The sequence below is a fragment of the Tubulanus polymorphus genome, chromosome 1, assembly GCF_964204645.1.
Source record: "Tubulanus polymorphus chromosome 1, tnTubPoly1.2, whole genome shotgun sequence".
Classification (NCBI taxonomy): Eukaryota; Metazoa; Nemertea; class Palaeonemertea; order Tubulaniformes; family Tubulanidae; genus Tubulanus; species Tubulanus polymorphus.
Window position 1 is genome coordinate 16,003,929 of NC_134025.1, and position 13,799 is coordinate 16,017,727.

Here is a 13,799-nt window from a genome sequence, read left to right on the forward strand (position 1 = left end):
TGAAGTGACATTGACCGTTAATCCGACTGTGCAACCACAGGTCCTTCCATGTCGTAATTTACCGATTGCGGTTAAAGATGATGTCAAACGCGAATTAGACACTCTTGTCAAACGTGGTATATTGATTCCAGTCATTGAACCAACTCCGTGGGTATCTCAAATGGCAGTCGTGAAAAAAAAATCCGGAAGAATCAGAATCTGCATCGACCCGCAACCACTGAATGAAGCACTCATGCGCGAGCATCGAAAACTTGTAACTATCGAAGATGTATTGCCGATGCTGAGTAATGCGAAAGTCTTCAGCAAACTCGACGTAAAAGAGGCGTACTGGCATGTCAGATTGGATGAGAATAGTTCGAAGCTGACGACTATGATCACTCCTTTCGGAAGATTTCGGTGGACCCGTTTACCGTTTGGTCTCAAAGTCAGTAGTGAGATATTCAGCAGAATGTTAAATATGGCATTAGAGGGTCTTGATGGAACATTCGCAATAGCCGATGATATCATTGTGGCCGGATGCGGGGACACAAAAGACGCAGCTGATCGTGATCATGATCAGAAGCTCTCGAAGTTGTATAAACGTTGTGATGAGCGCAATATCGTACTGAATGACCAGGAATCTGGGAAGAAAGACATTAGGAAGCCGGGGATTCAGTTTCATGGTCATGTTTTCTCGGCAGCAGGAGTCAAGGCTGATCATTCTAAGATTGACGCAATCGTAAATATGCCTCGTCCGACAGATATTCATGCCGTGAAACGACTGTGCGGTATGATCCAGTATTTGGCTAAGTTCTTGCCAAATTTATCGACTGATCTCGAGCCGATACGCACACTTACGCGCAAAGATGAACCATTTAGATGGTCCGATGACTGCGAGAAAGCGCTCCGCTTAGTAAAACAGAAGTTATCGTCGACTCCTGTATTGGTTTACTACGATTCAAAAAAAGAACTCGTATTGCAGGCCGACAGTTCGCGTACTGGTATCGGAGCTGTACTGCTTCAAGATGGCCGACCCATCGAATATGCGTCACGTACACTGACCAGTTCAGAACGGAACTGGGCACAAATTGAGTTGGAGCTGAACGCCGTAGTTTTTGGTCTTGAACGTTTCGACCAATACACTTATGGTCGCGAGGTAATCGTACAAAACGACCATAAACCGCTTGCGTCGATATTAAAGAAACCTCTGAGCCAGGTTCCGAAGAGGCTCCAGACATTACTGATGCGTATACATAGATACGACATCACGTTTGTTTTCTGTGAAGGAAAATCGCTTGTGCTCGCAGATACGCTTAGTCGGGCACATCTCGATAAAATCGATGATCGACCGCGAGTGATGAACGTTTCTTACTTTCCGTCAATACCTGACGCTCGAATAACTGAAGTGGCAGCCGCCACTGAACGTGATGAAACGTTACAGAAACTAAAATCGTTTATAGCTAATGGCTGGCCCGCTATGAAAACCGATGTATCGTGTGATATTCGACCGTACTACGACATGCGTGATGTGCTAAGCTATGATAGCACTACAGGAATTCTGGTAAAAGGGGAAGCGATGGTCATTCCCAAGTCGTTGCGTCAAAATATGAAAACCAGATTACATGCCGCCCATCTTGGATATGATAGTATGATTCGTCGAGCGCGACATATCATATTCTGGCCCGGCATGTCGAGCGAAATCAAACAGATGGCCGACTCTTGCGAGCCATGCCAGGATTTGAAACCGAGAAATCAGAGAGAAACGTTACGCTCTCATCCAGATGGTAACGAACCATTTGAAAAGATTGCGTGCGATTTGTTTGAAATCAGCGGAACCAACTACTTAGTTACGGTGGATTATTTCTCGAGTTGGATTGAAGTCGAGCGTATGACTTCAACTGTCTCCACCAAATGCATTGCAGTGCTCAAAAAGCAGTTTGCGTGTTATGGGATTCCGAAACAAATTGTGACCGATCCGGGTCCTCAGTTCGTCAGCGAAGAGTTCAAGGTATTCTTGGATAAGTGGGGAATAAACCACATCGAGGCATCTCCGTTCCACCACAGTGCCAATGGAAAAGCGGAATCTGCAGTAAAAATCGTGAAACACCTGATCATTAAATCAATGTGAAGTGGTACTGACCTAATGCAGGCGTTACTCGAGCTTCGCAATACGCCGCGCCAAGATACAGGTGTAAGTCCGACTGAATTAATGTTTGGGCGGAAAACACACTCATTTATCCCGATGCAGAAACACGTAAATCGCCCGTCAGACGTTACCGAAAAACGTCTGAGACGTAAGGAAACCGTTGAGCGTTGCATAAACCAAAAATCACGAGATTTGCGAAAAATCGCAGCCGGTGAACGTGTATATTTCGAACACCGCGAGAAGCGTCCTTGGATAAAAGGCGAGATTGTGGATATTTTGGGTGACCGCACCTATCGTATTCGTGGAGATAACGGGGGCACATACCGTCGAAACCGCATTCATCTGAGACCGACGCAGATCGAAACCCAGATGGGTGATCAACCCGAAAGTGTGCCTCATGTACCTAATTCGCAGGTGGTTACTGAAGCGTCCGTTTCCGTTCAACCTCAATCGTTTGCAGAAAATCCAATTGCAAATGCGGATGAATCGCCGATTCGTGTAGAACGTCCTCGGAGAACAACGAGACCACCAACCTATTTAAAGGACTATGTACGAAATTAGTGACTTTAATATGCATGCTATAATTACAATAACTTGCTACTACTAGTTGAGTAAGGAAAAGTTTAGTTCAAACCTGTAATTTCATAATAGCATCTTACGTTAATTTTTGATGGTAAAATCAATGCACTTATAGTGACTCAATAGCTTGATTTAGAATTAGAGTTTTAGTGTAGGATTCATACAATTTTTTTTACAAAAAGGAAGGATGTTGATGTGTTAGTATTATCGGTTTATATCAGTAAATAGTGCAAATAATATAGAGGGCGCTGTGTGTGTGGCGAGTAATAAAATGGCTGATCCTGAAATTCTGTGTGTGTTTAGTCTATCTTGATTTTCTATCAACTCGGAACGTTATCAACATAAGTAGTTTTGAATAAAGCTAAACCATCATATTTCATTAGCTATGAATAGAAATAGGCCTTATAAAGCCCAGACCTGCTAACCCTTAGGGTTTCACCGTATATTTGTTACACAGCCGGGTGGGCATGTTTACGTCAACGGCCGACGTCATAAGTGTACGGTTTACCATGTGGTCAATCCACAAATCAAATGTAGAGACAGATGAAACTTTATGAACTAAATGGGTTACCACATTCATTTGAGGGTAATGAGTACGTAAATGCAGAAACAATTAAGACGAGATTAATTTGTTTCTGCATTGTCTTTGTTTTAGAATTGTTCCAGTACAGGCCTGTTGTTTTTTCAGGGCGATGTCAAATTCACTGATGTTGATGTTATACATGAAATGGAAAGAAGACATTTTCTTTTGAGGAGACCTGTCCCTGTGAATTTAACATTGGTAATTTTTAACAATATTGCCTACTTGGGAGAATATTACCAAGTACCTTTATAGTGTCTGATACTGGTCATGCTAGGAGTTTATTGTGAATACCACTTCCAGGACTGGTTGAAGGGAGCAAAAGCTTTGATTCATTGTTATAAAACCTACAATGAAAAATTGATTACTGACTAGTTAAATTTCAAACTTGCTAAGTTATGAAAATATTTCTGGCTCATTCATTGCATCAATATTTTTATGGTTAAAGATGCCGTTCGCAAATCATACAACTTACTTAAGTTATTCTGAACCAGCTGAAATATGATGCCGAGAGAAGGATTCACTAAACTCTCAAGAGAAAACTAACACCATGATGGATCTCAGAAGAAACTGACTATGTATAATTCTCGATTTCTTAAATCGATAAGTAGATTACTACAATTTGTAGTTAGGTTTTGCATCTTAATCATGTTTTGTTAGTTTAAATTTTATTTTTGGAGCTTATTATGTTACATGCAAACCATTTGGTAATAAATGCAATTATTTCTATATACATTTCAAGTATATGTGATTGTTTGTGGATTTATTGGTATCAGATTAACATTTCGGTTGGTATTGAGTCATATTCAGATTGAATATTATCTGCAAACAGGTTGGATGGAGGTCTATACGCATACGTTGTTATTCCACGTTGATACAACGTCGGACTATCAGGTTATAATTTGGTTGAAATCTAGTTGGATATCGGTTATTTAATGAAATTGATTTCTCGTCGGACTATGAACGTTGATTCACTTTTCAAAAATCAACCTACAGCCGACGTTAAATCACAACGTCGTTTCAACGTTGATTTAACATTGATGCGCCCACTGGGAAGAATGGAAACATAGAAACCGAAACGGTAAAACGTTTCTTTGACATGGTTTGGGTGAATTAGATATATATATATATATATATAATTTATTTTTCATCATTATGTCATGCAAGATACAATATAGGAATTGAACATAGTTTTTACAGACATAAGATGAGGGACACAGTGCGAGCCTAGGGCTGTACTTATAATTACTAAGGCACTGTGCCCATGTGCATTATGTGCAAGGTGCAATACAAATAGATATATATGTTACTTTATAATATATGAAGTAACATATATATCTATAGGATGTTGACTCAATTGTAGTATTAATGTCATTTGAGTGTAGAAATTGATGGCAGCAATGTAAATGAGCGACCGCTCTATGGGCTGTTGGTTTTAGTTTTCCCTAACTTATAAAGTGAAAATTTGCGAAGATCTGATAAGGATACGGCATTCACAGGGATTTCAATTCATGGGGGCAGTGCATTATGCACGTAGGGGAGGGGGTTTTAGAAATCCGAACAAAAGCAAACATGGGAGGGAAGGGATGAAGGGGGTGAATGTTTGCAGTACATACTTCGTGCAAGAAATACAATGTGATCTTTATAAATATCCCCTATATTAGTTTATAGTTCCTGGGAATTCCCCACTTTCGGACTTTCACTTCGTCAATGCGTACATCGTCTTCGGAGCTCTGTACAGGGGCAGGTGGGGTTAGAAATACCCGGAAATCAAGCAACTTAATGCATGTCGATTGATATGATTTACCTGGAAACCAGCCACATCTTCCATTTCCACATATTCCTCTCCAAAAATTGCCATTTTTCTCCAAAACCTCAACCTTGTCTCCATAATGAAGGTCGATTTCACCATAAGATTTCATTCTATATGGTATCGTCACCTTATCGACAGACAGACAGACAATCATGTAGGTAAGAGAATGACTTACTCAAATAAAGAGATTTTCTTCGTATTTTGTACATATCTTTAAATTTCAGAATCATTTACCTTATACAGCGTAGTCCCACGTAATTCCCTGTGCTTTTGCATTCGATGCTTCAGTTTCTCATTAAAAGAAAGTTTAGAAGCCAATCCTAGAATTTCTTCTTCCTTGAAATAAATTTGAAAATTCCCAAATAAAAATGATTAGTTTTATGTTTTAGATAAACTGAAAAAAATATAAATGTTCGTACAAAGATTTTTTTCAAATTGCTGCTAAAGCAAGTGTAACGAATCTCTTCGGTCGCCTCAATTCACGAATGTGGATGGGATGTCTCCTTTTGTGGGCCAATTTCCATCAATAAACATGAACAATGGAATACAACAATGGCTTCTTTATTCTACCACACGTTTCTAAGAGACCGCTTCCGGTCTTACACGGTTCAAATAAAGATACGGATATTGACTAAACGAGACCACGAGAGGTATTGCAATCCGCGTTGGCCATCCCTGCAAACCACTACACACTATTTACACGTTACTCCAGCTATATACAGGTATTTACAATCGCAACGCCTGAACAACTTCGGTTTTGATGGTCCCTTCCGACAACTTCCTAACTTGAGCGTGTGGAGCCCTACGGGGCTATCCGGTTAGGTAACCTGAAAGGATAAAAAACAAAAACACTCGGCAGACAAAATTTTCACAGATGAGCAGTGTAATGCTGGTTGCGAAGGAAAAACGCAACAGGGTACCATTAGGTGTCCGATCAGGTAGGGCAACTGGGTAGCAAGCAGAACGCATCGGAGTACCACTGGCAGGTGTCCGGTGCATACCAATGCAATTCCAAATTGACCCCAATTAGGTGTGGTGGGGTTACCACGTCCCATCTAAATGGGCCTTCACCGTCCTGACCACATGGTCACCTACGATATCCATCGCCTTCTTGCGGTAGTGTATACCCACAAAGTCGTTGTCATCCAGGTCAGGGAGGTCGATCTGGATGAAACCTGCTTTTACCGAGTGGACATTTATGCGGTCCGTCCGACGAATGTGTTCCCCGATTTTCCGTATACCGGGAGACAACCTCAGGATTTCCAAGTAAAAAGAGGAATACCAGATATATAATATCGTTTGGCCAGCATGGCATATAACTAGTATAGGATCTCGGTGGTCTCCCCATAATCCCGGATGTCGTTAACAACGTGGTTGAACACAACCGCCGAAGAGGTAACATGACTCTGCTGTACGTAACCATTGACTTTAGTTCTCTCGACAAAGACCGGAACCTGGGTCTCGACAGGGTAGAGCCATGTCTTGACGCAATGTATGCTTTGACACCGCAGATGATGGCCCCTACCACTACACGACTGGGGTCGTATAAATGCTTAATTACCAGTCCACCAGCTTTTGGGTGTCTGGGCATGGTTGTGGATCTTTTTTTGGGCTGAACGACTGAATTAAACTCCGAGTGTCCTTGATCAGGCGTTGTTTCAGCTCGCGAGTCTCTACTTTCATTTGGTCAAGCTGTATGACGTCCATTCTATCCCTATGGTACGGTGTTAGAGGTCTTAAAGATGAAGAAAAGGGAAACGAAAACCATGAATAGGTATCTGTGGGGTTCAGAGTGTTAACCATACTGTGGTGTTGCTCTTGCCTCCCTCAATTTCCTCCCCCTTTCCAACCACACACTCTTCATCCGTCATATTCGTAGGAACCTCTCATGACAGCCACAAGTGGGTTCTACACGGCACACTTGGGTGAAGTCACCATACCTTTGTGGAGGCCGGATGTTCACTCTAGGTCGCAACCTACGGCGGGGTTCATCTGCATTTGGTGCCTCAAGCCGAGGTTCTCCAGGTGTAGGAATTGTTACTCGCTCCTCCAGGTCTTGGACAACTTCCTGGTTGTCCCTAAGATGTGCCCTCCTGTCCACTTGAGGATTCGGTGCCTACACCCAGGTGACATCGTCATCAAGGCTGCTCGAAGAGTCCGAGTCATTTTCCTCAACCTCTGTGGGTTGTACTGGCTCCATCTTTTTCCTACGTGTCTGGGCTGGTCGTTTGACCTCGTCCCTCTCTGGAGTGTACCCGAAGCAGGGCTTCATATTGTTGAAGTGGACCACCTTGGGCTTCCTACGTCCGACCACGGGCACCACCCAGTATGTGACCTCCGATATCCTTTCGGTCACCAGGAACGGACCCTTCACGTCCGGTGGAACTTCGGTGCTTCGGCAGGTTTCAGGAAATGGCTGTAAAGCCACACTCGGTCCCCTACTTGGAACCCACCGCGTTTCGCGAAAACCGGTCATAGCCTTGTTTCTGTCGCCTCTGCGCTAACTTAATTTGGTCCCGGACTCGCCCATGAGCACTCTCCAAACTATGAACCATTTCTTCCGTGAAAACCGTGACCGTCTTTGGTTCCTCCAGCATCCCGACCATGATGTCGAGGGGCAGCATAATTTCTTCTCCAAAAGTGAGGAAAAAAGGGGTTTCCTTGGTACTTTCCTGGACGCTTGAGCGGAATGCCATCAGACAAGCTGGAAGCTCAGAGTCCCAATTGGTACCGTTCTCATTGACTGACATGGTGAGCATCGATTTCAAAGATTTGTTGGCGTTTTTCCCCTGACCATTCCCCATGGGGTGGTACGCGGTGGTACGCGTCTTATCGACACCAAGGAAGTGACACATTTCGAAAAATACCCTAGATTCAAAATTGGCTCCTTTGTCAGAGTGGATACTTTCCGGGCACCCGTACCTCGTAACCCACTTGTCCACTATACGTCTCGCAACAGTCACTGCCCTTTCGTTCCTTAATGGCCATGCCTCCACCCATTTAGTAAATGCGTCTTGTGCCACCAAGATGTACATGTTCCCCTTTTTGGATTTCTTAAGGGGGCCGATGATGTCAACATGTACTCTCTAGCCTCTTCGACCAGTCGGGGTCGACACAGGAGGTGCTATTGGCTTCTTTGGCGGTGACTTACATTGCTGACAATGCATGCACTTCCGGATATAGTCTTTGACTGCGGTTACCATGCCAGGGCACCAGAAGCGTTCACGCATTTTCTGTCCTGTCTTAGTTGTCCCTCGGTGGCCGCTAGACCATTATGGAGGTGTGACAAGGCCTTCGGAAGTAAACATTTAGGCAAGATAATGCGTTTGTTGGTACCCTTGGATCCAGGCGGTGGCTTGATGACCAGTAGCCCCTTGACAATTTCCAGCCATTCATACTTACCAAGGAGATTTCGCGATAGGCGACAATGCCGATGTCCGGGTCAGTGTCCTGGGCCTGCTGGATATCCATCTTACCGAGACCGTCTTGGACTTTAGCAACTAAAGCCGCAAGTTTACCCGCTGGAAAACCGGTTTCTCCACAGCTCGGGCAACTGCCGTGTTTCTTAACCCTACGAGGCATGCGGGAGAGGGTGTCTGCGTTCTAATGTTTCACACCAGGTCTGTGCTGGATCTCAAATTCGTACTCAGCCAGTTTCTCGTTCCACCGTGCGACCTGGCCTTCCTGTATTCGTGAACTACGTAGCCATTTCAGGGCAGCATGATCCATGCGTACCAGAAATGGTTTGTCCAGAAGGTAGTGCTGGAAATAAATGATCATGTCGACCAAAGCCAGCATCTCGCGACGAGTCGCACAGTAGTTTTCCTCTCCCCCCTTCAGTGTCCAACTGGCATAGGCCACGACCCGTTCAGGCCCATCGTCCTGTGTCTGCGAAAGGACCGCACCAATAGCCCAACCGCTCGCATCGGTGTCCAAAATATATCTTCCCGCATCGGGTCCGAAGTCAGGGAAAACAAGAACAGGTGGCTGGGTGAGTGCAAACTTGATTTTGTCAAAAGCCAGGCGCTGTTCCTCCCCCCCACGTAAAGGGTTGATCCTTCCGGGTTAGCATGTGTAGGGGTTGACACATACTCGCGTAGTTATCTATGAACTTAGCATAGTACGTGACCAGCCCCAGAAAACTCCGGACCTCGGTGACACCCTTCGGTGCAGGTCAGTTTAGGACCTTGTCCATTTTGGTGGAGTCTGTCTCTAACCCAGCTGCGCTTACCACATGTCCCAGGAAGGCCAACCACCGCTGTTACACTTCTTCGGTTTCAGTTTCAAACCCGCAGCCCGGAAACATGAGAAAACCTCAGCCAATTTGTCAAGGTGAGATGCAAGGTCTGCCGAATGGACGATAATATCGTCCAGGTATATAGGGGCAGTCTTCCAGGAAACTTTGTCGAGGGCCATCGACATCAGGCGAGTAAAACACGCCGGCGCGTTGGTAACAATATCCACTAGTCAGGTCCAAGGTCCAAAACCAAGAGGAACCAGACAAGTTCTCAAGCAGGCCATCTATTCGACCAAGCGGGTGGCTATCTTTGATAGTACAGTCGTTCAACTTCCTGTAGTCACAAAAAAGTCTAAGGGTTACCGTCAGCTTTTCTTGCAAGTACAATTGGGCTTGCCCAAGGAGAACTGGAGGGGTGAATTAGGTCGTGCTCTAGTAGCTCTCCAGTGTAACCCTCAACAAATACCCGACGTCCAGGTGGGAGTCTCTGTGGTTGCTGTTTCACCGGCTTTGAATCTCCTGTGTCTATTTCGAATTCTGTCAGCCGTGAACGTCCTATATCATAGTCACCACGCGAAAATATATCTTGGTGTTCCTGCAGTACCAGGATAAGTTTGGCCCTCTCCGCGTCTGGGATGTCGAGGCTGTGCATGTTTAACTCCTCCAGTAGGGACTTGAAGTGTCGCCCCCCACCAGCTTGGGGATTGAGAATTCTGCTGAAGGGGTATCTCATTCAGACCCCACTGCAGCAAGCGGCGAGAGAAATCCAGAACACAGTTATGACGCAGGAAGAAGTCATTACCCAGCAAACAGTCTTCTGAAAGCTCCTCAGAAATAACCATGGGTACCTGAAATTTCGGACCACTTAGTTCTAATATAACATCAGCCACCCCCCAGAGTGACAGGGCCTGCCCATTTGCTGTGGTAAGGTTCCCAACTACCGGTCTCAGATCCCGAGGGGACCCAGCCCCTAGGCTGGCTTCCCACACTGAGGATCTAAGGACGGTTACCGAGGCCCCCGTATCTAAGAGGATCGATGCAGTTGCCCTCGTATTAATCAAACCCGAAACATATAGCCCCGTGTCCTGGACGCAAACATTCCCAATAGATAGTGTCTTGTCCTTAGGAGCCGTGTGGCAGTCAGGGTGTAAACCATTGTCTGGTGTCCCACCTGTCACGATTCCCACATCTAGGGCTGGCTCTGTCTCACAAGGCTGGAGGTCGACCGGTTTCGGCGGGGGTCGTAAGACAGTCCGGGTGTGAACCATTGTTTGGTGTCCGATCTATCACGTTCCCCACATCTTGGATTGAATCTGTCTAATGGGGCTGGGGGTCAACTGGTTGTCGGAGGGTCGTGAGGTAATCTGGGTGTAAACCAGACACCCCATACTCACCACTTTGAACCAGTTTGATCTCCCTGCCTTGGCCTCCTATAGATGGACTTGTCTCCAACCTAGGCCTTCGGTGTGGGGGAACATACTTAACAGGCTCGGGGCACTCTAATTTGTCAGGTTTGCTCTGCCCCTTGAGCGAACCAAGGCTCCGTTTCCCGCCCTCTGCACGCAATCTCTTGCGTAGTGGCCAGGGGCATTCCTGGATGGGATGTTTTGTCGTCTGGGACCACTTCCCCTCGTGGAGAGGTCGGCAACGGTAGTCTCCAGTGTCTCCATGCGGGTGGATAGGCTCCGTACCAACCCCACCAACTTGCTCATTAGGCCTTCATTTTCAGGGTTCGGATGCAAATGGTTGATAGTCCGCTTTGGCTTCGGGTCCTGCTTTTCGATAAGACGGCGGGCTGATTCAAGGCCACGGGCTGTCCTTACTGCCTCTGCCAGGGTCTGTGGCTGTGAGATGTACAGCGACTCCCTAGCATGGGGAGCTAGATTCACTCCACACATAAACTGGTCCTTGGTCAGTTCGTCTTGGAGGTCTGGACATATCCCGGGGTAGGCGCTCTGAACCAGGTCCGTCAATGCATCAGAAAAATGACCTAAGCTCTCCTGACTTTTCTGTTCGCAGGATTTGAGCATCATTTTGAAGTCCCCTGGAGTCCGGGTCTGTTCCAGACGGTCCAGTATCTGACAACTAAAGTCGGCATAGGGTATATCACTGTTTAGCTGAAGATTCTTGACAGCCCTGTACGACTCATGATCGAGGTTCATCAAGATTAGTTGTTTTCTTACCTCGCCATTGTCCAGGACGCGGCTGATTTTCATCATGTCCGCGTAGGTGTCGAAACGATCCAGCCATATGCGAAAATTGTTCCCCATGCTGTACGTCTTCGGAGCTGGTACCCTCACCTTAATATCCCCCTGGTCATGGCCCTCCCTATCCATGTTCTTAGACATAAACTTGATCAGCGAGTGTAAACATTCGCCAACACGGGGGCTGTCAGTGTCAACATCGCTCGTATCTAGGTCAGGATTTGGCTCTTGAAAACTGTCGGCAGTGGCCATAATGCATAAAATAAACAGGGGTAGTAGTAAATAGAATAATAGATAACAGCTATATAAGAAAAATATGTAACCTAAGGTCTTGCCCAGATAGGTATCTATACTCAGTTAACAGGTTAACACTTCTCGTAGGCCTAATTGTATAAACCGACCGCAAAAACAATTGTTATAATCAGTAAGAGAGTAGGATTGCAAACCACTAACGGTGTCAATGTAATTCCTAATTAAATATTGCTAACCATGGAAAGTGTCAATGTTATTCTAAGAGAGCAATCTCGGGAACCGTTGACAAAATATTCACCTCTCGTTGTTGGTAGCGAGCCGGCTCGTATCAGCTTCAATTTTCGCGTCGAATCTTCACGGGATCGATCCCTGACCGCTGCCACCAGTGTAACGAATCTCTTCGGTCGCCTCAATTCACGAATGTGGATGGAATGTCTGCTTTTGTGGGGCGATTTCCATCAATAAACATGAACAATAGAATACAACAACGGCTTCTTTATTCTACCACACGATTGTAAGAGACCGCTTCTGGTCTTACAGGTTCACATAAAAATACGGATACGGACTAAACTAAACAAGGGATACAGACTCGGTTAAGCCTAGTCCACCACACAAGCACCCAGTGAAAGCAAAAGAAAACAAGAAAGAAATTCTAAAAATGGGCTTGCTGACATGGTTGTACTGAAAGCTGGCTTGGTGGTTTTATATTTCTGTAGTAGAATTAATCGGATTTGAACCGATTACTTTTTAAAGAGCTAAGAGATCGGTGTTGTCTTACATCACTACATGAAATGTTACACACGGGGACTGGGAATCGGAATGGTTTTATTGTAGACGTGGACCAAGTTAGTGCAAGCTTTTGGATAGTTGTTATTTAAATATTGTAGTGTCTTAATGGAATCATCATCATGTTGATAATTGCTAGATTACTTATCGGATTGTGTTGAAATGATTTTGCATAGAAACATTTACAACTGAAAGAAAATAGGTGACTAACTCGAGTGACTTCAGATGAAGAGAAGCGAACACGAAAATAGATAGGAGCCACGATTTATCTTTTTAAAATAATAAAGACATTAAGCAAGAATAAGTTGCATTTCCTTCAAATGACAATCCACTACGATCATCCGATTAAGTGTATTGCCACCATAGACTACCGCCCCCTGGCTCTTTGGAGACAGGGAACCAGTCTTCAATTCAATTCAGAATTTATTTTACAAAAAAGCAGTTTTTAAGTTTTAGATATTTAAACTGAAAAATATAAATGTTCATAGAGATTTTTCAAATAGCCGCTAACGCAAGCACCCAATGAAAGTAAAAGAAATTAAAAGAATTTTTTTTAAACGTGAAAGTAAATATTTTATCGTGAATTTTTAATTGTGTCATTAAAGAATGAATTGAATTGTCGGCAGCACTATGCCGCGCATGAATACCAATTTCAAGACTGATCACGCACGCTCAACCAAGGTTGGTATGCGCTGCTAACAAAAACGATTAAACAAAATCATAAAACAATGAAAACGACAAGGGATATAGCCAATATACGAAAGGAACCTAGATTTTATGACTGCATTAAATGTGTGTAAATATCAGAGCCCAAGAAAGTTTCTAACGAAAGTTATCGACTCCCCAAGCAAGTTATCAATCCGTGTGATAGCAATATGGGCTTGCAAGCATGCAAGCCCATGATAAAATGGATTTTAAAAAAAAGGAAATGTTTTATTGTGAAATTTTAATTGTGTCAATAAAGATTGAATTGAATTCTCGTCAGCACTATGCTGCGCATGAATACGAATTGCAAGACTGATCATGCATGCTCAACAAAGGTTGGTGTGCGCTGCTGAAATAACAAAACCGATTAAACAAAATCATATAACTAAGAAAAAAACAACGGATAAAGCTAATAAACGAAAGGCACCTAGATTTTATTACTGCATTAAATGTGTGTAAACATCTGAGCCCAAGAAAGTTTCTAACGAAAGTTATCTAACAATCTAACTCTATTTTCA

General features: G+C 44.3%; 1 protein-coding gene across 13 annotated transcripts in view; it reads right to left on the bottom strand.

Annotated features, from left to right (window-relative positions):
* Nucleotides 1-13,799, bottom strand: part of LOC141915498 (uncharacterized) — a 473,311-nt gene that overhangs the window by 160,801 nt on the left and 298,711 nt on the right. For all 13 annotated transcript variants that reach the window (XR_012620964.1, XR_012620965.1, XM_074807054.1 and 10 more), the window contains 2 exons: nt 5,332-5,433; nt 5,092-5,224 (listed from right to left, as the gene is read on the bottom strand). Coding sequence is in view for 11 of the 13 variants with exons in the window: in XM_074807054.1 (XP_074663155.1) it covers nt 5,092-5,224; nt 5,332-5,433 (235 nt within the window). In the remaining 2 variants the exon portion in view is untranslated. The remainder of the gene's footprint in view (nt 1-5,091; nt 5,225-5,331; nt 5,434-13,799) is intronic.